At 42.0% G+C, this 26,243-nt stretch overlaps 1 protein-coding gene across 3 annotated transcripts in view; it reads right to left on the bottom strand.

Moving 5' to 3' along the window:
- Positions 1 to 13,820, bottom strand: part of ripor2 (RHO family interacting cell polarization regulator 2) — a 70,609-nt gene extending 56,789 nt beyond the window's left edge. Inside the window, exon 1 of one of the 3 annotated variants that reach the window (XM_085262506.1) lies at positions 13,725 to 13,820. In XM_085262506.1, coding sequence (XP_085118632.1) covers positions 13,725 to 13,785 — 61 coding nt within the window. In that variant the 5' untranslated portion in view covers positions 13,786 to 13,820. Of the gene's footprint in view, positions 1 to 5,290; positions 5,687 to 13,724 lie in introns of those variants that run through there. The other 2 variants (XM_085262509.1, XM_085262505.1) reach the window with 2 other exon arrangements.
- Between the last annotated feature and the right edge of the window lie 12,423 nt (positions 13,821 to 26,243).

The raw sequence follows: 26,243 nt of genomic DNA, 5'->3' as shown, positions 1-26,243 counted from the left end.
GCTCGATATCCTCTTTGCTCCCCACTCATTGGTCGTGATCCACTGTCATCGGGCACAATGTCAGCGGGGAAGGATTTGGTTTCCTCTGCTGCACAAGGCAAGTACAGACAAGAGGCTAAGAGGGGAAAAATGGATTTATGAAATCCGACCAGGCTTCTAGTCTTACAGCCTTCTCCTGGAGCTCTGTATGTTATGCTAATGGCTCGTGTTAAGTGTGCGCGCTCGTGTTGTGGGGGTGCATCACTCATCTCACCCTCAGGGCAAAGAGATAAAAGCTTGTACCGTGGAAGCGAGATAGATTTCATGTCATCAGAATGATAACATAATAAGAGCTCATCAGTACTCATATGTGAAGCTGTGATTTGATTATGACTTTGTGAAATGAAATTAAGCATGTGGCTGTGTGGTAATATATAAACCTCTGACTCTCATATTGTTGCTTAACCGCATTACAATGAGGTGCATTCAGCTAATGCTGCATAAAACACACAACCCTCAACTTTTACAGTGGATAAAAGTGTTTTCACCTCAGTCCAGCTGTCTTTTCCCTGTGTCCTTATTACCAAAGAAATGCAGTTCCTCCACTGCTGCCTCCTGTTGCAGGAGAAATTCCTGTACAATGGAAATGAGTCCCCAATTCTGGGGCTTGAGACATTGTTCCTTTAAGAGAAGCCTGCGTGTCGAGTCATGCTCCTATTTATTTGTTCATCCTTAAAATCTCAGGTGTTGATTAGCTGCAAACCTTAAAGAAAAGCCCCCCTGGCAAAGGCTTAAAAGAGTGGAGGCTTAAACACTACATCAAAGGCGTAAACGGTTTCAGGGGTAGTGCCACTTCACGCTATCGCTCAAAGCTCCACCTGCCTTTCACCTCGGTGAAATTCTGCAGAATCCACTGTGCTTCGGGCAGCTTTCAAAAACTGCACTGCATTAAAACAAACAAACAAACAATAGCTGGTGAGGTCAGCAATTAGTGGTTTTGTCATGTAATTAGCAGTCTGCAGTCAGGGTAGGGATGAATCCTGTTGTGCAAGAAGCAGGAACAATGCAAAAACATTCCTGCACGAGAGCAAGAACTTTTTCACAGATTTAGATATTTTGAAGGACTTACTTCCTTTGTGGTTCTCTAAACTTTAACTCAAGGTGCTCTGAGGCCTCCCTGATACCGACAACCCTCCTCACTTGTGACTGAAAGCCTCTCTTCATGCTTTCTGAGCTGACCCAGTTAGTCAAACACTGGTTTATTTAAATACCAAACACCAACACATTACTCCATCCATGGCGCCATCGATCCAGCGCTCAACTGTATTTTTACTGTCCTGCTATGCCTGCTCCCGTTTGAGACGTGCCGCTCTGTTCTACTTTGTTTTTGCACACAGCCACAGAAGTAGACCAATAATCACTCTCTGGACTTCACATGACAGGAAAAGAAGGAGTTAAAGAGTTTATTCTGGTCTCAAAGAAGCTACTGTTCACTTTTACTGATGCAATCTAATTTTCTGTTTTTCAGAGAGGCTTCAAAAAGGTAGATTGCGCATGTGTGTGTGAATGTATGTATAGAAAAAGGTGATAAGGGTATAAAGTGGACCCACTGTTTCTTAGCCTCTGTGTAAAACCACTTAAGATGTTTCACTGTAGTTTCTTTGAGCTTTAAGCAGAAACGCTCAGGTCTGGTGGGAGTTCATGCAGAGGTGATTATGCATGGACTCATGAGCGTGACTCTGTTTGAATCATTATACATAAATACGCATGTGCGATAGCTGTTCATGCAGTAGCTGCTTTCTTTAAATGGGCGATTGAGAAATTTCTCTCTACTAATACTGTGACACATTAAACAGAAGTGAAAAAAACGCCTCTAAAACTTTGTGATTGCACATTTCAGCCACTGTATCACAAATAAACACAGGGGGGTAACACATAAAATAGGTGGCAATGATAATATATGTGAAGTTAGTCCAAAGGTTTAATCTCACTGTAAACATCTGCCAAGAGACCTCCACATGACACTTTCTCACGTGTTCCGACTCAGAAACACAGAATTTAGTTTTGCATACTTTATGTAGCATCTTTCACAGACAGCTATCACAAAGTGATTTACAGAAGACAAACATTCATGAATACAGTGGGTATAATCTGGTCAACATGTGCTGATCTGCACACTGTGAGCACACTTATCACATCCCTACAAAGCAGCTGCTTTTTGGCAGAGTACTTTGAAACACATTGTTCCTGTGAGCAAAGCTAACCGAGGCTTTTTGTTAATTCATACGACGTGAACTGGAGTCACAGAGTGTGTGTGAGTGGGGAGGAGAGGCAGGAAAAGGAGGAGAGAGAGTGTGTGCGTGTGTGTCACTGTGTATCTGCTATGTTCAGGCACTCTGACATTTCTGCTGCCAGGCTAAAAGTAGCACTCCTTTAGTCATAATTCAGCTCAGCACAGAGGCAGAAACGTCTGTGAAGCGCAGAGCTAACAAAACTTCACATACACTCCCTTTTTTATAACGGCAATTCTGAGTTCAGTGCCACATTGGGGTATTGTTATAGCTGTTGTAGCGAGGGCTGTGATGTCTGTTACTTCCTTCATCTGGCTTTTATCTGTGCGTTTAAGACACCACACCATGCTTTTCATTAGACTCTACAAAGCGATGACAGTGATGAGTTTCATGCTTGTAATTCTCAGCTATTTCTAAATGAATGGACACTTATTTTTAGACAGAAGCAGAATGAAAGCAGGCTTCATATCTGGAGCCAAGAAAGAAGAATTTTGCCAGTGTTTTGTCAGATTTCTTCTTCGAATCTTATTTCCTGCGTTGTGGTTAGGATTAAGGTTTAACGTTACAGGAGGAAAAAGGTCCTTCTCATGCTTTGAGAAGTGTAACTCCTACTTTCCCCCTGAATTCGCCGTTTGACCCCTTGTGGTGTCGAGGGCCGTTACAAGCCTGCAGAACAATGTCACACACTTTACGCTGAGCGCATTCAACACAACGCTGATGTGTGCATAGGAAAGATGTGAAAGATATGCAAATGGTTCACTAACTGTGATTTGACTGAGAAGGGAAATAGGACAATTGTAATAAATTTGCATTTGGCACCAATAAAAATGAAACACACACACACACACACACACACACACACACACACACACACACACACACACAAAACAACAGAATAAGCCCATCGCTAATCCAAAGAGCTAATTAGAACAGAAAATATTAGTGATCCGTATTGTGCAACCTTCCTCTGAGTCTATGAATAAACACACTCATGCCTGCTGGCCAAGCGGCACATGAATCCGTGTGCTGTGATTGGCTGCTTTGTTGCACAGAGTCATGTGTACCTCCTGGCAGCGCTGTTCAAAGGGAACTTCACATTACCATCGGTGAGTATCAGTCAGAAGTGGGTCAGTGGAGGCATTTACATACGTCGCACACCAAATGACGAAATAACTCGGAATATCCTCCTCCGCCCCGTCCACTCGCCATCTGACAAGCTGCAGAAGAGCCTTTTTAAGCCTGCGCGGACCCTAAAGATAAATGTATTAATGTATCAAAGGGCTGGTGTTAGTGTGTGTAATCCAATCAGTTAGTGTGTAATTTAACTGCTAAGAAAAGCCAGTGTAAACACAAAACATGGGAGAGCACTTGTAAAGCTCTGATGTGAGGCGTTTGCCTCTGTGAATGAGAGTAATCGACCATTTTGCCACTGATGCAGGGATGTGCTTATCAAAACGAGGAAGGGAAACAGTTTCATTGGAATTAAAGGGACAGTTTTTGGGAAGTATGTGTTTTGTTTTCTTGCCAGGATCTAGATTTGAAGAAACACCATCGTCTGATGAGCTTATCTTAGCGTAAAGACTGTCAAAAGTACACTGTTTTTTCCCGCTGTCGGTGCAGATAATGTTGCAGAGCCACTTCTGCCTTGGCCAGCCTGCATTGCAACAGGTTTGAGAACCTGATGTTACGTAGCAGAAGTTGCATTCATGGCCAACAAAATCTGCAGGTTCTGCATCATTTAAATTTTTGCAGTAGCCGCTTCCCATAACCGCTGACATCACTGGTTCCTGCTCTGGACCCAGCCTTTTTGTGATGGAAATGATAAATGGACTTGTTCTTATAGTGCTTTTCAAACTCTATTTGACCACTCGAAACACTTTCTTCCTGCACGCCTCAATCCGTCACATTCACACAAGCCATTTTTTTCCCGCCTAAGTGCTTTCAACCTAAAACTCACACAGTCGAGCTTTGATGGATGAATCGGAGCAGAGTGTAGAATCTTGCCCGTGGTTACGTCTGTGTTCAGACTACAGGATGTGAAGGTTGGTGTTTCCTCCCATTTAGTGGACCACCCACTCCATCTCCTGAGCTACAGGGCCTGAAAACTAGTTCAGGATTCTGCACCAGAACCATCACAGCATTTGTGGGAATGAAGCATATGTTTTTAAAAAACTAACATTTTTCTTCATGCGAAAAACAGAAAAATAGCTTTTTGCAAAATACCGAGCTGTTCCTTTAAATAGACGGGGGCACATTAAAGATAAAAAGTGTCATGAGATGCACATGAAACTATAAAGCATCAATATCTGGTATTGTGTCGTCTCAGTCCTGATACTGGAGATTACTTTTCCAACAGTTACTACCCGAGCTGACACGTTTCTCACCTTCTCATGAATGATCATCAGTAAAGTTCTGCTGTTGCTCATCACTCTTCCAGCATCCAGCTCACCTCAGGTTATGATTACACTTTGTTTTAAAATAGCAAACACCCCCACCCCACCCAAAAACAAACAAGAGATTTTCTTGTGGAGAATAATGCTTGTTAAAAACATCTGCTTGTTATACAAGAACGCCCCCACACGCTGCAGAGGGCACTGCTCCTCTCGGCTTTCTAAAAAGGGTAAAAGTTTGAAATCGATTAAAAAAAAAAAACTGCACAGAGCGCCTGTGATGAAGGGAAACTCGAGACACAGCTGAAGCATATTACACTGACCGTGATTTTTTCATTTCACTGAGACAAATCTATTTATCTTGAGGTTACTCATTTTCCATCTCTGTGTTTAGGAAAGGCTACTCAACCGTGCCGTTGACAACGCCACCTACACAGCTAGGGAGAGCCCTCTGGGGCGCCCTTCAACCATCATTTTTACCCTTTCTTTAACCCTGATCATAACCACAACTCACAAACCAACCAGTCTGACCTTGCCGCAGCGCTGGGGCAGCTGTCTCGGCCCTGCAGCCCACCTGTCAAACCCACGCCCGCTTTAAAACACTTCACATTTGACTCTTGGCAATCCTACCGTCCTCGTAGAAGACGTCCTCCGCTTCTTCGCGCATCCTCTCATCCAGGTCGTCCTCTGCAATGTCGGTCACGGCCATCACTATTCCTCCTCTTCTTTCTCTTCTTCTCTCCCTCTTGTCTTCCTTCAGCCTCAGAGTGAGAGAGCGACTGGGCTGTAAAAATTGAATCGACGCCGGCCCGGCCTCTTCGCTACAGGCAACAGTCCGATCGCCGGCAGGCTCCTCGCACAAGCAGGAGGGGACAGGGACTGAGCTGAGCTTCAGCTCTCCGCACGAGAACGAGTGCGTAAGTGCCAGGTGAAGTGTGTGTGTGTGGGTGAGAGAGAGGACTCCCAGCGACCTTCACCAAGTTTCAGCAACAGTGCTGATTTCATAACATCCTGTGCAAGGCTGAAGTGAGAGCGTGCCGGTTGGAGAGCACTTGTATGAGTAACTGTGCGCATGTGTGCGAGCGTACAGCACGGGGAGGATCAGTAGTGTGTACATGTGTTTCTTCATGTGTGTGCGTGTGTGTCCATATGCACATTATGGCTCTCCACAATGAGTCAGCTCAAGCGCCTGGTGATTTAACCAGAATAATTAGATTCTTTATTTTAAGCCAGCAAGGACATGCAAAGAGGGTGTGAAAACACACCCTGTGTGTGTGTGTGTGTGTGTGTGTGTGTGTGTGTGTGTGTGTGTGTGTGTGTGTGTGTGTGTGTGTGTGTGACATGAAGCTGGCTCTGCTTGTCATTCCTTCACAGCTCACTAGGAATCATGGGACCACACTGATCTCTCCCTCTATTTTTTTCTTTTTCTTTTTTGTGACCCGCTGTGAGGAGGCCTTGGCAGAGCCGGTAAAGTCTGTTGTCATCTGCTGTTGCTGAAAGCCTCCACAGAGCTGCTCATGCAGCAAATAAGCACACTCACCTGCTCTGAAAGAGACAGATTTCGATTCAGACAGAGTGGGAGAACCTCTCGCAGAATAGTAGTTTTTACATTTCAGTCTTTTGCTCAAGACTACACTGAGTCACACACTTGAAATCTGTGTTTAGGAAGCGCAAACAGAGATTTCTGGCCTTTACAAATATGCTTTAAAACAGCGTAAAGCCTCCGGATACTTTCATTCTCAGTGTTAAAGTATTCAGTCAACTTTTAGTACAGTACACAATTGTTTAGTACAAGATTTCTCTTTAGAAGCAATGCTTGACTTGAGTGATGCATCTAAAAAGTGACTAATTTATCTTTGGACTGGATATTAATCCTGGTCTCTGTCATCTGTTCCATATAATCATGCATTTATAGACAGGGCGTTCGCACGTGTGAATAAAGAGATGTCGCCTCCAGCTCTTTGTCCTTTATAAATGAATATTTTTTTCATTTCACCTGAATACACGACAATCTGATAAATCTTGCTGACTGCCAAGGTTTTAAGGTCTTTCTATAAATCGCAGAGAACAGAAACAAATGTAATGGTCATTGTAAATGTCTCCGGTGGAACAAGAATTAGAGTCTACAGTGATACTAGCACCTCTCCAAGTCTGTGGTACTTATTGACCATACAGCTGTGCGTTCACCTCCACTCATCACAGGTATGAATGTAGTGGTAATTTTGGGCTTTTAATGTTTTCCTTGAGCTGTTGTTTTTCCAGGATAAGATGAATAAACAGCATACGTCTTCAATGGACTTTAAAAAAATAATTGGGTGGAAAAGTTTCAAGTTTCAAAGTTTAATTGGTTAGAAACATGTTTCCCTGCAGGACAAAAAAAAAATCTAAATATGAACTAAAGAAACAAAATAAATTATAATACAAAAAACAATTAAAAACAAATAGTAAAAACAGCAGATGAGAAATACAGTAGAAATATAAGATAAATGCTTATGGTGACCATCAACAAACTTCCGGTATAAGCAGAAGAAATCACTAAAAGCCCCAAACCCCAAAATGAGCATCTGACCTCAACTGGACATCCTCAGTCTTTATCTGCAGGTATCAGCATGTAATACCTTTAAATCCAGTAATTAAGAATGCAAGAAACAAATCATTTAAAGAGATTAACAAAGTAAAGCCCAAAAACTGTTTAAAACTGTAAGAAATCTTGTCAGGTAGTCTAATGTTTAGCAGCTTGACCTAAATAGAAATAAAGGGGGTTAAACAGCACAGACTGGCACTGAACTCATGTGTTGTGCTGTTTTAGAGAAAAACAAAAGCATGTAGAACGGCTTGGATATATTTTTGGAGTCCTGTCATGTTGTGTTGCATAATGACAAACTCTCTAGCGCACTTTATAAGTCTGAAGTAGTTTTCCAGCTTTTTAAAAAGCTTTGGTCCATCCCCAGGAGGCCCTTTAACAGCCTCTTTCAAGCATTTCATGTCCACTCCTAAATTACTGTTAACATGCAGCGCTTTGTGTCTTTTTGACCTTTAATTTATTCTTAGATGGAAACGGTTTGTTTTTTTAATAGCAGGCAGACAGAACTTTCTTCCTCTTTCTCACTCTGTGCCTACATCTGCCAGAAAGCAGTTTCTCTGACTCACCCCATTTAGACAAACCAATTTCAAACCAAAATAGAAAGTAGGCCTAAAGTCAGTTCATTATCACTTTTCCTTCAGACTTCCTCTCCCCAGCCGCTGGCTCCCTTCAAGGCCAAAGCTTGAGGGAATAAACTCATTTTCACTGGGGCAAGTCCAGACAATCCGGACACATCGCAAAAGGACGCGCAAAGAATGTGAGACCAAAGAGTTGTTTTAAGAACGTCTTTGGGTTGAGAGAAAGGCTCGCTTTATGAGAGTATTTCCTGTTTGTGTGAGGTCGATAAGAGGAACAGAGTGTGTCGTGTTTGTTAGAGATGTGTTCAAATCTTATCTGCCAATCTGAAGCAACACAGAATCTGTGAAGATGGCTAAAACTGGCCGCTGCAACTCAAAACCCAAAGATGAAGTCATTCAAAAAAGAGAAACAAAGAAATCTGGCCCCAAATTCTGATTTTAACCAATTCAATTACATTAAATTTCCCATGTAATTGTATTAAGTAAATACAATGTAAATTAAATGTCAAATGAATTTTACTTAGTATACATTCAGTTCATACCAAACATGTTTTCCTTTACAATTAATTATTTGAATAAATAAGCCTTTGATTTGATATATTTTAGTTGTATTTTACTCAGAATTATTGCTTTATATTTATTGAGGGTCCACGTTTCCATGCAGAGCAGTCAGCTGCTTCCATAGGAATTAAGACGTAAGGAAGCATCCAGGTTGAGCACCAGTAAATATCAGCACCTCTTTAAAAGTGGATGTTTTCATAGTTTGTAGGTCTGCAACATTCAGGTGCCACAGTCTTCCCTGCAAATTCACCCAAGGTCAGAGTGTGCAATGCTCAGAGAAACGGTAAACAAATAAAATGAAGAGTAAGAATTTTAAGTAACTGTATGTTGATGAAAACTGTGCATGAGAGCAATCTGAAAGGCTTCTTCTGAATGCTGTCTTGTAATCACGCAGCCCTGCAAAGATCTTTCTCTTTGATTAACGCGACAAGAACCACACTGCAAGTTAAACTCGAGTGTCGGACTAAGTGACGGATCATAATTAATGCTCGCCAACCAGACTGCTGCTTCACGGCTAACAGCAGTGACATTTTGACTCGCTGCTCTGTGTCGCAGGGAGCTAGAGTCACTGGTCAGGCAGGCAAGTAAACAGAAAACACAGTGACACATGCAAAGCAAAGCCCACTGTCTTATGCAGACTCATCCCACTCCCATCTGTGCACTCCTATAACGAGCTGGTTCTGCTGTTGACTGTGTCATCATTATGTGCAAAACATTGTTGTTGTTGTTTTTCCCTTAAACCGAGGCTCACTTTATTCAATGCAAAAATGGTACATGCAGATGTCGGAAAATATAGGAGCTTCTCTTCTCTCTCTTTCTGTAACCGTGAACTGTTGCCGGCCTGCAGCGCCAGAAAATGGGGTCAGCGTTTGCCCTGCTGCATTTCAATGGCCGGCTATTTGTTCTGACCACCAGAGAAAAAGCCCCTGCTTCAGGAAATGCAAATACACAACACCACGCATACGCACAAATTACTCTTACACACATATGATACAACTGAACACACACACACAATACCACCAAAACAAAACACAAACAGACAAGTGAACACAAAAACACGCATACACAGTTGTAACTGTCGCACAATCAGACCGGCTCTGTACAATGGTGCCGTTTGAATGGGGTCAAACAATGGAGCTCTTTGGCATCTGAATCGAGCCAGATGATGAGTATCCCAGGAGGCTGAATAGGCGGCTTCAGCCTCCTACACAGCCGCTCTGCTGGCCCTGAAAATATGCATCAGTATGTTGCCTGTTACCACGGCTTAAAATATCAGTTATTAGCATGAAAGCAGCAGCTCTTTAGCATCCATGCTAATTCTGTGGCGCTTGACAACTGAGCTCTTGCATTAAAGACAAACTGCACCAATAACGTTTATGGACTGGTGGGGAGACTCCAACAGAGCACATCACTGAGTGTGTGTTTCTATATTGTTATTGTCCCTGAGCTAGCATTAAAAGCTGTGACTGGTCTCTGTGGCCACAAGTTTAAAAGGCCACTGAGAGGCTTGCACTGACAGATTTAATGGATGCACCCCATTTTTTTGTCTTTTTATACCAGTTTCAGTCATTTAAACGCTTCTCTGGCAAAGATGATAACATTAATGTTTTAAATTAAAAACAAGAAAAAAAGAAAGTGTCCACTTATACATTCACTGCACTAATTCCTACCCCTTACACATATATACTCACAAAAATAGTCAGTGTTGTTATTGAAATTTTTTCCTTTATATTGCAGACCTTTAGTTAGCATTTAGGTCAGTTTTACTTTCCTTCTGGAGATTCTGGTATTTTGTTCAGCCTGGTTAGGACCATTGATGCATACACCACCAGAGATGGGTAATCCGATTACTTTTTTCAAGTAACGAGTAAAGTAAGGGATTACTATTGCAAAAATGGTAATAAGATTACTGTTACTTTCCCGTAGGAACGCTGCGATACCGCGTTACTAAAACCATGATTTTTTTGCGAGAATGTCTCATAACAGTGAGTAAACGAGTGCAATGTTTGTGACAACAGCTGTGTGCAGATCAACAATGGCTAATATAGAGTGCGGGAGAGAGTATGAGCGTGCAGCGTTTAAAGTGTGGAAGTACTGACCTTACTTTGAGTTTGATTCCATAAAAAGTGACAAAAACATTAGCGTCCGTTGTGCGTGGGAAGAAAACTTCTTTTTACAGCGAAAAAAACCCCTAAACTTCCAAGCAAGCACGAGTGCGCTACCATGTAATGGGAAACTCACAGAGAAACTCGCGGATTCTTCCACTGACCGCCGCAGCACACCTGCACCAAGGTAAACCTCCGCCTACCCTAAAAATAGAGCAAAAGGACCGCTAGTCTTTGACTTTATTTATTTTCTGCTGTGTTTTACTTGCATCTATTTGAAAGAGTGTAAACACACACACAAAAAAAAATTTTTATGTGCTGGAATGTGCAGAAAATAGGTTTAAATATTAAACAAATTTCTTCCAGTCAGCGAATGTTGCATATAATTAAATTTTTGCTTGATGGATAAAGTTAAAAGATTAAAACTAATAAAACAAGTTTTAAAAAGAGACTTTTCCATTTGATTACATTTTGTATGATGGATTATGCAGAAAAAGTAGAATTGGGCTGAAAGATCTATCAATTTATCACCTATTCAGGTTGTAAATTGTGTTTAGAAAAAGTAACTAAGTAACTAAGTAATTAATTACTTTTGAAAATAAGTAATCAGTAAAGTAATGGGCAGCTGTGGCTACAATGTAGCTTGCCATTGCCAGTGTGTGAATGTGCGTGTGAATGGGTGAATGACTGAATGTAGTGTAAAGCGCTTTGGGGTCCTTAGGGACTGAGTAAAGCGCTATACAAATGCAGGCCATTTTACTTTTTTGGGGAAGTAATCAGTAATTAGTTACTGATGACTTTTTTCAAGTAACTTGACCAACACTGCACACCACATACGCAAACAACTTTTTCTGTAGCGAGAAGCTTAACGTGTTTGTTTTGCTGTTCAAGAAAGCTGTTACTGGTCTGTTACTGTTACTCACATTCCACACGGCTGCATACAAGTCGAATGAATCCAGTAATAGTTAAATACAAGAATGACTGTGTCTCTGAAGCAGTTTTGGCTAGCTTCTAGCTGTTGCTCTGAGGGAAACTGACGAGCCTGTTGCTGGTTATGTAATGAAGGAAATGCAATGAGTTAAAGCCTGGACATGTAACCAACATGCCAGCTAAATAAAAAGTTACTTCTGTGAGTTACTTTTCTCACTAGAGAAAAGGCCTTTGCACACCAGATGTGTTAAATCTGAGTGAAAATTTAATGAGTCAAAAATATTTTTCACTCTCACGTACGACCATAAACAGATCTGACCAATCAGATCACTGTATTTGGCAATGTGACAGCTTGTTGCTCAAAATGTGCACAGGTATTGAATATACAGTGACATACAAATAGTAAAATGATACTATTTTACCTCAGACACACAGTTAGATGCTGACTCAGGTCAATCGCCTCCCTGAAATGATTTATTTTCCTCCTCCTCAGATGTGGTCCCAACTCTGCCAACGAGAGCTCAAACTGCCTCACTGACGTCCTGAAATATGTACGATAGCAGTCGTGATCCAGCTTCAACTCCTGGATCAAACCATGAAATTCTCCCTGCTGCTTTCTGCTAGTGAGAATTAGATGAACCCAGAATCTCAGTTTCTTCTTTTTCCTGTTTCAGGGACATCAGGACCAGCTCATCGTTACTTGATGTCGACTCAATCTATTCCGTTGTGCATTTTTGAGGACAGATATTTTGCAAAATAGCAATGCTTGTTACACAACAAGTTCCCTTCTGACGATTTTTTCCCAACACACTTGATGTGGCCGTGAGTTGTGCTGTAATTGCTGTAATTTAGCAAATTATTGCTATTATTAGTGTAAAAATTACTTGCTAAAAGAAATGTTAAGCAGCTCTAATTGGGATAAATAAATTATAGAAAGCTCTTCTTTTAGACTATATTTTAAAGGGAACAAACATGCTGCTAATAAAACATCTTGCAGGCTTTTCTCGTGAAAGATTTCCAAACTGTGATCTGGTGTCAGTGCATAACAACTGCTGATATAACACTAACTGAGAAGCTCTTCAATAATGCAATAACGACTTAAAGCAATAAACAAACAAGCAGTAATACTAAGAATGTGAATAAAGAGGAAGATACGCCCAACCCACAATAAGCTGACACTACACAAACTGCCATACACAAAGTGCATTTTGCAGTAAAGTTTGTGCTGCTCCAGGACTGATCATTTTAACGAGGAGACTTATGGGAAAACTTTCCTCCAAAAAGTTCTTGATGTCAGCCTGACTTCCTCTGCTGCACCCTGACAGATGGGTATTCATCTGAGGTGGTGGGAATGAGGTGAAGGCAAAAAATATCACATCATTTTTGGAGGACGGTGGAAAAGTGTCCTCAGGCCAACTAACGTTTGATCATTCCCACAGACTAATGTGAGCATGAGCCAGACAGGATGAGGAGCGGAGGAGAAAAAGAAGACACAAGGGGGGGGAAGGAGACCTCTCTCATTCCTTCTCCTTTTCTCTTTAGCCAGGCCTCGGCCTTTTCTCTCTCTCTCTATAAGAAAGATGAAAAAATGGGATGACTGTGAATGGGTGGCTGGTTACCCGGGTAACAATAACGAGGGCACTGCGTGGCAAATCCAATTTGCCATGGCACTTTCTGACTCATTGGAGGTGCACGTGTGTGAGTTAGTGTGTGTCCTACACATTATGGCTTCATGTGGCTAAGGGAAGACGGCCATGATGTACCAAACCGCCGCCAAGCCTGCACATATTCATGCATGCAGACGTACACAGGCCAAAACATCTGCTCCAGCTTCCTGAAACATCTTTAAAACCCACAAGAATGCAAACTATAGAGAAAATCTATATGTTATAGCATAGGGTAGTGGCATAGTGTTGTAATCATCTGAGAGATCCAAGGAGGAGAACTCGTATTTTGGATCTAAGAGTGGATATAATGACTCGTGCATAAAACACAATGTAAACAGTGCAGACTGCTGAGTTACATCCTTCATGAATCAGCCTGCAAACAGGAGAACATGTGAGTGAATGAACTTCTAAAACAACAAATGAGTTTTGAAATCCTGCAAGTATCATCCGCTCTCACATTATTCAAGAGAAACCACATAAACCGACTTCCACTGGGACAAACCTGCAGCCTGTGATTGCGTCAGTGCGCTGCGTGGTTTAGTGTGCAGGAAAGCTCGGTGAGATGGCAGAAAACATCCGAGGCTGGTAATGAAAACACACAGAAGTAACTTTGCAAGAGAACAACTAGTAGATACCTACTGTAAGCATATCGATATCTTTTCATCGTAATGTAGTTGTATGTCTTGACTCTGCGATGCATTGTGCCAGAGGATAATCCAAAGCGATGCCTTTTTAACAGTGTGAAGCCTGCTACTCCTTTTGTGCTGTCACCACTTTCTATTTTTGTGCTCTCTCTCCCTGTCTCTCCCTGCCGCTATTGTATTTTGTCATTCTTTCCGCTTCACAATTGGATCCTCTTCTCTTTCTCATTCACTCTTTGCCTTTCTGTGCCTGTCAGAGTGCAAAGAGGGCATCAGACAATGGCCGCAATACAGCCGCTGCACGCCGGCTGTGCCGGCTGGCACCGCAGAGATGGCGGTACTCATGCTGTGGCCTGCTGCTCCCGGGTACACCTGGAGGGAAGAGATAACAGGCGGCTGAAGCGCTCAGTCAAAAGAATCAGCAGACCTCGACCCTGTCTGTGCATTTGGTCTCTGTGACCCTGAGTGCTTAATTTACGCAGATGTCCTCGGTGCACGTTCATGCTGCTGATCTATGTGGGGTTTTCTAGGGTGTACAGAGAGTGGTCTGAAAAAGAGAACATATTCAGGAAGCGGCAGTTCTCTAGGTGCAAATGCTCACACAGACTCACCAAAATTGGATAACAGAAGACCTTGTCTGATGAGTCTCAGTTTTTCCTGTGACATAGGGTCAAAATTTGGGTGTAAACAACATGAAAGCACGGATCCATCCTGCCTTGCTTCAACAGCTCAGGCTGCTGGTGGTGTAATGGAGTGGGGGATATTTTCTTGGCACATTTTGGGCCCCTCAGCACCAACTGACCACTGCTTAAACACTATAGTGTATCCTAGTATTGTTGCTGACCAGGTCCATCCCTTTATTACCACAATGTTCCCATCTTCTAGCTGGACAATGTCTGTCACAAGCTCAGATCATCTCAAACTGGTTTCCTGAACATCACAATGAGTTCACTGTGCTGAAATGGCTTCCACAGTCTCCAGATCTCAATCCAACACAGCACAATTGGGATGAGGTGGAACAGGAGATTCGCATCATGGATGTGCAGCCAAGAAATCTGCAGCAACTGCGTGATGTCATCATGTTAACAAGGACCAAAATCTCTGAGGAATGTTTCCAACCTCATGTTGAATCTGTGCCATGAAGAATTAAGGTAATTCTGGGGGGGAAAAGGTGGCCAACATACTACTAACAAGGTGTACCTAATAAAGTGACCATTTGGTGTAGCCTGCCAGTATGTCACAAATCTTCTGGGATTGTCTAACAGACCGTCAGGCAACACCTCTGTGACTGTATTACAGTCAGACAGATCAATTCAGTGGTAAAAGGGAGTCTAACCCAATCCCTTTTAAAGTGATCAGTGAAACAGTGCAGCATGATATCATGTAGCCAGCACATGTATACATAGCCCCGCCTTTTTATTTTACGTGTTACAGTCATCAGTCCACTCAGTGTGTTAGCACATTTCTGACACTCGATATGCCCGAGCTTCAAACAGATCATTAAACATTTTCCTGTTGGGGAGATTCAGAAGCTAAATGAAAAAAGTTACCACAGGGCGGGGTAACAGGGTGGCAACAGTTCTGAAAACCACAATTTCCTCTCCCACGCCTCCCAGTACATCACTGTGTCCTCTAGTTTACATTTCAGCCATCACCTGCTGACTACAAAAAGGAGAAGTCAACTTTCAAAATCGAAAAGTGGAGAAAACAGAAGACACTGACAAACGAAATGGGTCGTGCTACCCACGGTAATAAGATCCACTTTTTGAGGCCTTTGGTTGTGTTAGTCCTGTGGTTAAAAGGTACAAATGCAGTAAATATAAAACATTTTAAAAGTCAGTGGTGAAAACCCCCGAAACAGATTTACAGATTAAACAAGTTGAAAATATGGTAACACAATTTCTGAGAACTAGGGTGGGGACGTGGAAGGAAGGTTGGGCAATAGTGTGTAAAATAACATTAGCTCCCTGTTGCAGCTGCATTTCTCAGAGTACAGAATGAACACAAACCACAGCACTAATAAAAAGTGTCACAATTAGGAAGTGGGCTCAGGGTGTATACCAAATCAGAGGATGACAGAAGCGGTCACAGTTTTACACTTGTAGCCTTTCTGCCCTGATGGTCAGGGGAACGGGGGCAGAGCTGGAAACTGTGATGACAGCACATCATCACGCGTGAAAGCCTTTTAAAAACAGACTAAAAATCTCTGCATGTGTGTGTGAGCATATGTGTATGAAAGCATGCTTTCCCAGAGTCTAGCTTTGCATCAGGTCACTCCAGAATGATGACATCTGCCTTGACTTCACATCTGTCCTTCTCCCTGAAGTATGATCGTGGACTAATAACAGCAACCGCGCATGGCCTACTTACAAAACAATATGATCCTGGCACTGTTTTTTTACCTGTTAAATATAAAGACATTTCACATATTTCCTGCAATTCTTCTCATGTGTTATTAATGGATCAAACTTAGCCAAGGAAACGAATTACACAGTGAAGGTAGAATGATTTGTTAATAATGCTGGTTGTCATTTGACATTGATCCAGACACCAGAATGATACCTGCCACTGAACACTTTTAAGAAAAAATTCTACAAAACCATTTTTTCCCCATAAATTTGGAAAATAGTACTGCAGTCACAGAACGAGGAAGCTGTAACTTGCCTGCACTGCACTGGAAAGCCATTTTCAAACACATCAGCCCCAGTATACCAACTTTATTTATACAGCGCCAAATCACAACAGCAGTCGCCTCAAGGTGCTTTACATTGTAAGTTAGACCCTACAATAATACGTACAGAGAAAAACCCAGCAATATGACCCCCTATGAGCAAGCACTCGGGGATGCCGCGCCCAGCAGTCTGACTGCAGTTAGGCCAGATGGACTTCAGTGGATAAACCTGACTTTTTACTGGGTAAGATTGGCTTATCTAATAAAGCTGATGAGTGGCTAGCTCCTGGAGATAGCAGCTGGAAGTCCAGTAAGAATACACATGTATTAATACCTTGTGCATCCAGATCAGCTTCTATTTTATGTGTTGGTGTGTTTGTTGACATTAGTGTTTAGTGGACTCCATTTCTAAACTAAAAGCACCCTTATTGAGGTATTGCCATCATGCTAACATGTCCACCAAATACACATTTATCCCTTGAGACAAATGATTGCATCACATCCAATATTGCAGAATGGCAGGCAATGTGCATATGACATCACCCAAGAAAGCTCAGGATCTCATGTTAACATCTTGCTGTCTGATGCCATGGATCAGCTTCAAAGGTCTTGTGACGCTGATGCATCAGTACATGAGAGCAGCCTTAGAAGTAAATGAGACTTACACAGGATTATGAGGGTGGTTGTAATGTTATGACTGATGTACTCTGATCAAAGCCCTATATATAGCAGATATACAATGGTATCATGTGATTGTAATCTTCAGGTGTTCACCGTAGGCACTGTAAAGGAGCGGAAGAGAGGCGCTTGAATTTAGGAGTTAGCTTAAAAGTCACATTATTCAGATTCCAGATGATCTAAAGTCATCACACATGGGCTAGTCCATAGGTTAGGGTTGTAAATATATATGGTATCATTATTAATACACAATTCTTCACACACTGGCTACAAAAAACGCTGAATGCGGCAACAACACTCCCAAAGCTAATCTGAGCACAGCTTGATCAAAATATAAGTAAACAAAACTAATCTGAACAAACTGTGTTCTTGGCACTGAAGCACTGAGATCACAGCTAGGCTGGGACTCCAAAAGTATAACCCAGCCTTGTTATTCACAGTAAGTACATTTAACCCTGCAAAGCCTGAACTATTTCAAACTGAAGTGGTTGTTTGACCTTCTGACATATAAAAAAAAGAAAAGGAAATTAAATATCAGTTTGCACATATGAGTTTTAATTTGCAATAACTTTAGGTTTTTCACATTTTTTGTATTTGTTTTTTTTTTAAGGAAAAGAAAGAAGGAGACTCTCTCACAGCAATACAGAGTCACACCGATGCCTCCTTTCCGGTTCATCAGCATTTGAATGTTGCTTCTCATTATTGAAGCCAGCATGCGTTTAAGTAACGCTGGCATCTCGGTCTCTTGCAAGCAAGAACACACACACAATGATGTTAGTCTGGCATCCTTCTGAGGGGAATGGACACTCAATAGCACCACATCCTGACCACCATGAAACCCGGCAGTTCCACCGAGAAGCACAAAGAAGAAACTGTCAGCGCCGTCCAAGCCCGGTGACGTGGGAACCGTGAGCTCACGAGGATGCCAGCTCTTCCTGTTTTTGGCCTTGAGATGCTTCAGCTGGCTCAAAGTTTGACTACTCAGACCGATGCTTTTCTGTGAGAACCTCTCATTCATGTCTCAGTGAAAAGGCAGAAATAATAATATGGTAGGAGGCGGTTTGCTGTGTGTGGTGTGTTTACTCATTGATCAACTCTGAAAAGAAGAAGTTCTTTAATGCAGCAAGTGACTCCTACAAGGTTATTTGCCGCACCTGAATATCAAAATCGAAGCATGTGTGGAAAGATACGACAACATCTCTTTATTGTAACGGAACATTCATGATATTACATTTTTGAACCATAAAGTCGCTTCATTGTCTATTTTTTCCAAACATGATGCCTTGTGAGTCATCAGAAACAAAAAGAGTCCAACAAGCAGAGGGCGAGGTCAGTGTGAACTTTTCTCTCACTTCTTCTGAATGACAACAAGAACAATAAATAATAACAGCAGCAGCAGCAACAACAGGATATTTGATCGATTTGCTCTTTCCATTATAGAGTGAGGTCAGAGTGCAACGCCCTGGAGAACTGGCTGATATTACTCACTCAGCAGTGAGTGTTTGCTGAGCTTCACCCTGAGCTGTGGCTGTACTCAATACTTTTACAGGTTGGTGTATTTATACCAAGGGGCAACTTCTGGAGGACGCAAAGTTAAAGCCATCTGCAGTTCTTTGAATGGCCACTTGGGGATGAGTTGATCCAGAATCAAGGCTTCTCGTGTCTCGTGTGACTTCATGTCGCGCATGTTGTTTGCAATAGTTGTTTGCCTATTTTGTACCTGATATAAAATATATATTCATGTATTCCCTGACTGGTTGGCAGTCAAGGAGGTTTTTTGGCTGTTGCTGGATAAAATCGATGAAACTGGTCTCTAGGCCTTTGCAACTGGGGGCTTATTCTTCTTGATGATACATTGTCGCCATGACTGTCATACATTCAATGCAGCATTTTGACAATTCAGTGGTTTAATCAGTTACTAAGTAACTGATTAAAGAAATACTAGAATTTCACTCAGTAGAACTGAAGCACAACCTTCTCGGATGGTCTGAATCAAACAACAAGCCACGATAATAGTCAGAGAATATCCAACAGCACAAACAGTGAACAGATGTCAGCTCAGTGACACTACGTAGTTAGAGATAAGGCCTAGCAAGCATAGATGAGCTCCAGCAGCCTTTGTCAGGACACCTTTCAGTCAATGTGGGCTTGCTCTCATCTCCAGCCTCCAGGTGGATGAATTATTCTTACTACAATGTGTCTCTAATCTCTATCTGTGTGTTTGTTTCTTTGTCTGCAAACTCTTCCCAGACAATCATGAATAGAAGGAACAAGTTTGGCACAAAGGTACATCTTAGGCCCATGGAGGTTATGATGTCATCATTTTGCCTAGCAATCACCATTAGCCAAACAAAAACTGGTGTCCAGTACTGCCTGAAAGTAGCAGTTCAGCCTATGAACTCATAAGCAACAATTTTGTGAGATAACACAGCAAACAAGCTCAGGGTTGTTTTCCTGTAGACAGTCAGTTAAGGTGCCCCCTGCTGGCTAATAGAAAGAATACAAGTCTCACTTTTTCTACCCGGAATCTATGTCCATCCTTTAAGTACAGTTTATGCATTTTACTGTTTTTTTTTTAAAAGATTTATAGATGACAAAAACTTGCATGTTAACAGTAGCCTCATTGCATGTCTAAGCTTACAGGCGTCATTATCAAGAACTCAAAATACTGAACTATATTGCATAGGACACAATCTTCATGTGAGCGCCTGTGTTGCCTGTACATTTTCTTCTTTAGGAAACACATTTTACTTTGTTCTCTGTCCCTCACTCTCTCTTTCTTTCTAAAACTCTTTCTCTCTGTGTTCACGAGCAGCCCACGCAGCAGCCCAGCTTGTTGACTTTATTGTGTGAAATTACAGAGAGAGGGCCAACATGACTCCATTTACACGCTCCCTGGTAACCTGTAGAAATAATTATTTTCCTGCAAAGATAGCGCAGAGTGCAGAGAAATGTATGGATGAGAGGGAAAGAAAGAAGAAAGAGGGGAAAAAACAAGCGTGACAGGAGGAGAAAAAGAGGAAAACTGGGATAAAATATGAGCAAGCAGTGAAAGAGAGAGAATCACGTCTAGCTACAGCTGGAAAAATGAGCCGAGGCAATATGTAATCCCCTCTGATGTAGTTTGCATCACACCGCCTTCCCGCATCAGTAGCAGCAGAGTTACAGTGGTGAGGAGGCGCGTTGCTATGGAGTGGGAAGATTTTTAGAGAGTGAGCACCATTATGTATCTGATTGGAGAGAAGAGAGCGGGGAGTGGTGAGGAGTGGGGGTTGAATATCTGGAGGGAGGAAGGGGGAAAACTGGAAGAGAGGGAAGGAGGTCGCAGGGCATGAGGACGGTGAAAGGAGGGAGGATGGGAGGAAAGGAAGCAATAAAGTAAATGCAAGCAGGGCACAGGTGAGGGGCAGAGAGGGGCAAAATGGGGAGGTGGCAACAACAGAATGAAGGAGGAAAGTGCACGAATGAGTCGGGTCACGGAATAACACAATCTGCTTAAGTGGTTTATTTTAATCATCTTCATCATGACTTCAGGCCCATTTAGAGGAAAACAAATTACAGCCTGACAGATAAACTGGCCACAGTGGGTGTGCATGTGCGTGTGTGTCATCATCAGAGGAAAGTAATTTTTCCAGCTTCTGCAATACTCATAAAATCAAACAGCTGATGCGTTGTTGACCTCAGCGCAGTGGCAGAAAAGGGGAACAATGCATTTTAACCTTGACAATAGAAACACACTGCTGAATGGAGAAGAGGTGCAGCCTTTTTGTTGCTTCACTTCCTTCTAAGCTCAAGATAGGAACATACAGCATGGGCCTACTGTATGTTTGTGGTGAGCTAAAGGGAAGCATGCGTATTATCTAACTGTGGAGGCCCCCTACTGCTCAGTACTAGAAACAGTTCAGTGAAAGGGAAAAAAACTAAACAAAAAAATAAACTGGTTCTTGTATAACACTTTTCTACTATATCTGAGGACAAAAGGCGCTTCATACAGCGTTTACACAAGGGTTTCTGACTGCGCTCTGTCTGACACTGATGGCTGCATCGGTTCGGTGTCTTGCCCAAGGACACTTTGACAGACAGAAGCAGGCAGGGATCAAACCACCAACCTTCCAATCAGTAAATGACCTGCTCTACCTCCTGAGCTACAGCCACCCCCAATGTTCTGCTTCCTTTATGAGCAAGAGGTTTATTTATTTAATCACACTGACAAGTGATAAGTTATCTTTTTGTGTTAGAAAGACGGAGAAGTCCAGATGGGATTATTGTGCATTATATGGAATCGAGCTTTAAAGATAGATTTATATGAAGCGCCTTGAGGCGACTTTTGTTGTGATTTGGCGCTATATAAATAAAATTGAATTGAACTGAATTGAATTGAAATTGAAGAAGTAACCTGTGCATGTATAAATCACCAGTCCATAGATTTCTTACTCCTGACTAGGTCTGATTCACTGTCATCCCACAAGTGTTCATAAGTACTTAAAGCCACCAGTGAACAGCGACATTAGTACCCACTACTCCGTCTCCAGTGAACAACTACCCCTCAAAAACAAAGGAAGTGGTACCAGAACATTTTGTGTAAAAGAAATGTGTAAACAATCGCCATCTACAATTACATGCAATCAACTACCATCAATTCCGAGGTGTGGGAGACTAAAAAAACAACAACTTCTAATGTGACAGAGTGAAAAGCTGCATTATCATGATCTGCATATTCATTATAACTGTGGTTCAGCTGCACGAACATAACAAAAAGGCTTCATGAACAATAACCTCTTGTTGTGAGACAGCAGTTCTTAACCACCAGGGAGAACATTATTTCTTCCAGCTGCCTGTTGAAGTCGACATTTGCGTTTCGACTATCAGTACGAACATTATGACCTGTTAGCTGTAGCTTTTTTTTTTTTAAACTTCCCTTTTCCCTCTGTTGCTATTTTAATTTCTGAGCCACAGTCAAAAGGCCGATGAAAGTCGTATATTTTTATCAATACTTTGAAGTAATTCTGTTCTGCTTTACGGAGCTATTTCAAGGCTCATAGGCGTAAAAATGCCATCATGCATTCGAGGCCGCTGCTCTAGATCTTCTCGTTAACAAATTCTGAGCTAATCAGTGCAAAATCCACTCAGCCTTCTCGTAAGAAATAATCTTTAAAGTGCAGGTTTAAAGGGGATGCTGGCAGGCAGTCACATTAAAAGAGAAATTTAAAAAACAAAAAAGACATGAATGAGTTTTCAATACATTATTTTGCTGAGGTTTCTTTGCATTAGGTCGCTTCATGCAATGCAGGTTGTTTTTAAAGTATATGTTACAACTGCAAAGCTGATTAAGAGCAAAATATAAGGAATGCAAGCTCCAAGTATCTTAACAGTATACATAATCACAAACCACCCCGCCTTATAACTAAAAGTTTAATTCAGATTAAAAATCTCTTTCATGAGTCGCTGAATCCTGGGAGCAGGAGACAATCTCAAACACGACTATCAATGGGTTATAAGCAATAAAATATCAGAGACAAAACAGTTTCAAGCCATGTTTGGTGCCACTTTAAGAGCAATCGCTGTTCTTTACAACTAACTTAAACTCAAAGTGTCTGAGAATTTCAGCTCCATCTGTAGATTATTCCAAGAAACAGAGGCAGTATATTTAGAAAGTGATCTGACTGTCGTTGTTCTGATCAAGTGCTTCCTTAGATGCGGGAGGAAAAAAAGATAAAACTAATTTAAGTCCCACTTGAAAAGAAGATTTTTAGTGTGTGGTTTCAAAGCAAATTCTGACCCATAATTACAGCTCAATACTTGAGATACATTTCAGTTTCAGCTCCTTCAGCAGTTAGAAAGGCGAGACGTTACCTGTTTGACATCTGAAAATACCGAATGTCATTTAACTCGACTAACGTGTTCTCAGTAAGTTAAACGGGAGTGAATACCTGCAGGAATCGGTGCTCTGTCTAACCTGAATGTAGTAATGATCATTTTTAAGGCTGACTTTGACTTCTATACATGTTTAAATCAAACAGTAACACCTAAATGTAATCACGTGTTTGCTTTAGTTTCAAACTCCACAAATGTGGCGATGCTTCCTCAACTCCAAGCTCCACGGTGAGACCTTGATGGAAACCTTTGTTGATTTTGTTCATATTTATAAGTCTGACTTTGGTTTTTCATTTCAGGAAAAGGCTGAAAGGGCAGAGTCGAGTTCGGCAGCTTATTTTGAGCAAATCTTTAATAATAATAATCCACTGCAGCAGTTCAGTGCTTTTCATTTTTTAACTTTTCAATTTCCCCTCTGACACGCAGAGCTGAATGTTGCTGATCTAGGGTCGCTGGTTCCATCAAGTGTTTGTTCTTATGCTGTTTGCTGTCTCTTTGGTCTCCCTTTGCTTCCCCCACCTCACCCAGACCGCTGCCTGCCTGAGCACTCCTTGTTAAGATGGAGCTATAGAATATTTTCCTGATAAAACGAATCCTAAGAAGACTGATAAAACCTGTTATAAGAAGTCAACTGTGAAAATATGATTGGTTTTGGTGGCTTTATGAAACACAAATGTACAAATGCCATACAACATGAACTCTCAATGATCATCTCAAAGTCTTTTCCATCACAACCACTGATTCAAGCTAAGGCTTCAGACTGCTCTTAATACTCCAATACGCCATGTGATGTCAGCACGTGATATGCATAATATGCACACAGAGGCCCCACCCACCTGCTGTTCAAACTGCCTGCAGGGGTTGGCCCCACCACAAAGAAGGAACTGATGGGCTGCATAAATACTTATTGACTAGCTAGGACCACATCCTCATTGAGGTTTGAGTTCATTTCTAGTAGATAATGGCAGTAAGCATCAATTGAGGCTGTGGTTTGGGCCTCAGAGGGTGCTGGTGGTGGCTTCCAGGCTGAACAGATCCCCATGTACTAATGAGAGATGAATTCATTGAAACAGGCAAGGACAGTGAGGGCACAAAAAGACAGTATGTGGGGTCATATATAGTCAAGAGAATTGGAAGAGGAGGGTATAAAGAGTGATCCCGCTCATGAAATTCAAATAAATTACTTATTTAGTACAGTCCAAGAATCAAATTAATGTAGCTGGAAGTGAGCATGATTAGCCAGTTTAGGTGCAATCGCCATCTCTGGGCATGCACTCCATTTCAGTGGTATGTATGCATGTCACACTATACACACCCATTGCACAACAAGCAACTTTTTCTACAAAGGCACAGAAAAGTCTGCAGACGTTCAGCTTTGCAAACAACATGCAAACCGAATAAAACGCCATCAAATCTGCTCAGCCTGGCCACAAGGGTGTCGCATTGCATCCTTTTCATTCCTACAATCTGATCTTACACAATCGACACAGATGTTGTTTCAATTAAACATTCACCATCAGGCCTGATCAAACAGACTAGAGCGTTGGCAGACAGCCGTCGCTCACTGTGTCAGACAAGCTTTCCTTCTGATGAGATTTTTAGAGGGAAAGTGAATCGTAGCCATCGGTCATCAAATGCATCAACTATCAGCAAAGAATAACAAGTGTAATGATGTTGTTTGGCCCTTTAAGATAAGACCAACACAAACCAGGAGCGATCTCAGCCTGCAGCCAAGTGAAGATGCTTTTAATATGAATGAATCTTCATACACTTCAGTGCATGTTCTCTCACCCTGGTGCATTTTCAGCACATGATGCTTAACATTAATCTTATTTGACACCTGCAGTCTGCTTGTTGTTGTTGCGGCAGAGAGCTGCTGCAACCATGGTGTGAAAATTTAAAATATACATAATTTGCTGATGCTGTGGTGCTGACTTTTAGTTGACTAAAACTTCTCTTAACCTTTTTTTCCCACCTCAATGACAGATTAGAAAATGAGCGCGGGGCACGCCAGAAGAGGTTTGAGAACCGCTCACTGAGTCACATGACTAATTTAAAAACACAAAACTTTGCAGCATGTAGACATGTTTAAAATCATCAAGCATGACTAGGCGCACAAGACACATGTGTCTGCAGTCCACCTCATGATGCTCTGAACAGCAGCAGCTCTGTGACAGTCACAACAACTTACACTTGACAACTCATGATGACATCACTGGGAGCTTCTCGGGTTCACAGCAGCACTTAGACAATTACAAAGCAGGTCCAGAAAGCAGATGTTTGTAAAAAAGAAGAAGAAGAAGAAGAAACAAAGGAACAAAAGACATGGATACAAAGACAACATAAACAATGGAAATCAAGACTAAAACTGATTCCGTGATTGGCCCAAACACACGTTGCACTTACGATTGAAGTGCCTGCGGCAGCCATGAGGCCTCCAAGCTCGGTTACGCATCCAGTTCAGACGTCGAGGCAGTTCCATGATGCCAAACTGGTGCCAGTGTGTAACAGCCACTCATCCATCAAACAGCAGCACCCTGGTTCCTCTGCCCATTCCCAGGTGAGATGCTCCCTCCAGACCATCAGGTGTTCAGAGTACTACCTTAGCAGCCTTGAGCTTTTAATACCAAGAATTCACTTCAGCTGCTGCCTGATCTCCACTCAGCGGGAGAGAGAGTAGTTTCTGTAGCCGTCATGGTGCTCGGCTACATTTCCCCTCCACTGCTTTATCTTTTATGCATGAGTCAGTGGAACCCAATTCCCGTGGTTCTGGGGAGGAACACTCAGGCCTCTTCCCCCCAGCCAGGAGCACCTATCGACGGGCAGCATCTGAAGCACAGAGCGCACACCCCGTTGAAATGTGATGCCTCTGCACTGAGCCTCTAGGGAGGCGATGTGGTTTGGATGGACAGGAGGTGGGGCTTGAGCAGCCACCTGAGGAGACTGGAAGGTAGACAGAGCAGAAAAGATGCCAAGAAACAGTTTCCAGTCCGTAGAAAGATTCAAAAACAAGTGCGAAAGACCAACAATTCTGCTTTTCCTCATTGCTGTTAGTGCTTTTCTAATAAAAACAGGTTCTAGGTCTGAATGACAGTTTAGCTGTGGGCAAAAGGTGACACCAATAAAATTTTAAAATATAATTTATTTAATAAAATTACTGAGATCAGAAGGAAACTTCTTGAGCTACAAACAGTTAAGGAATAAAACAGTAGCATCCCATTTGTGAACACAGAAACAAACTAAATCCAAGGTCAAGGCCAGTTATGCCACAAATCAGCTACACTCCACATGCTG

This window comes from Mchenga conophoros, linkage group LG22 (genome assembly GCF_057382185.1).
Source record: "Mchenga conophoros isolate Kocher_MC1m ecotype Shallow Benthic linkage group LG22, M_conophoros_male_GT1.1, whole genome shotgun sequence".
Taxonomy (NCBI): domain Eukaryota; kingdom Metazoa; phylum Chordata; class Actinopteri; order Cichliformes; family Cichlidae; genus Mchenga; species Mchenga conophoros.
The sequence above is the reverse complement of the archived record's forward strand: the minus strand, read 5'-3'. Positions and strand labels throughout refer to the sequence as shown.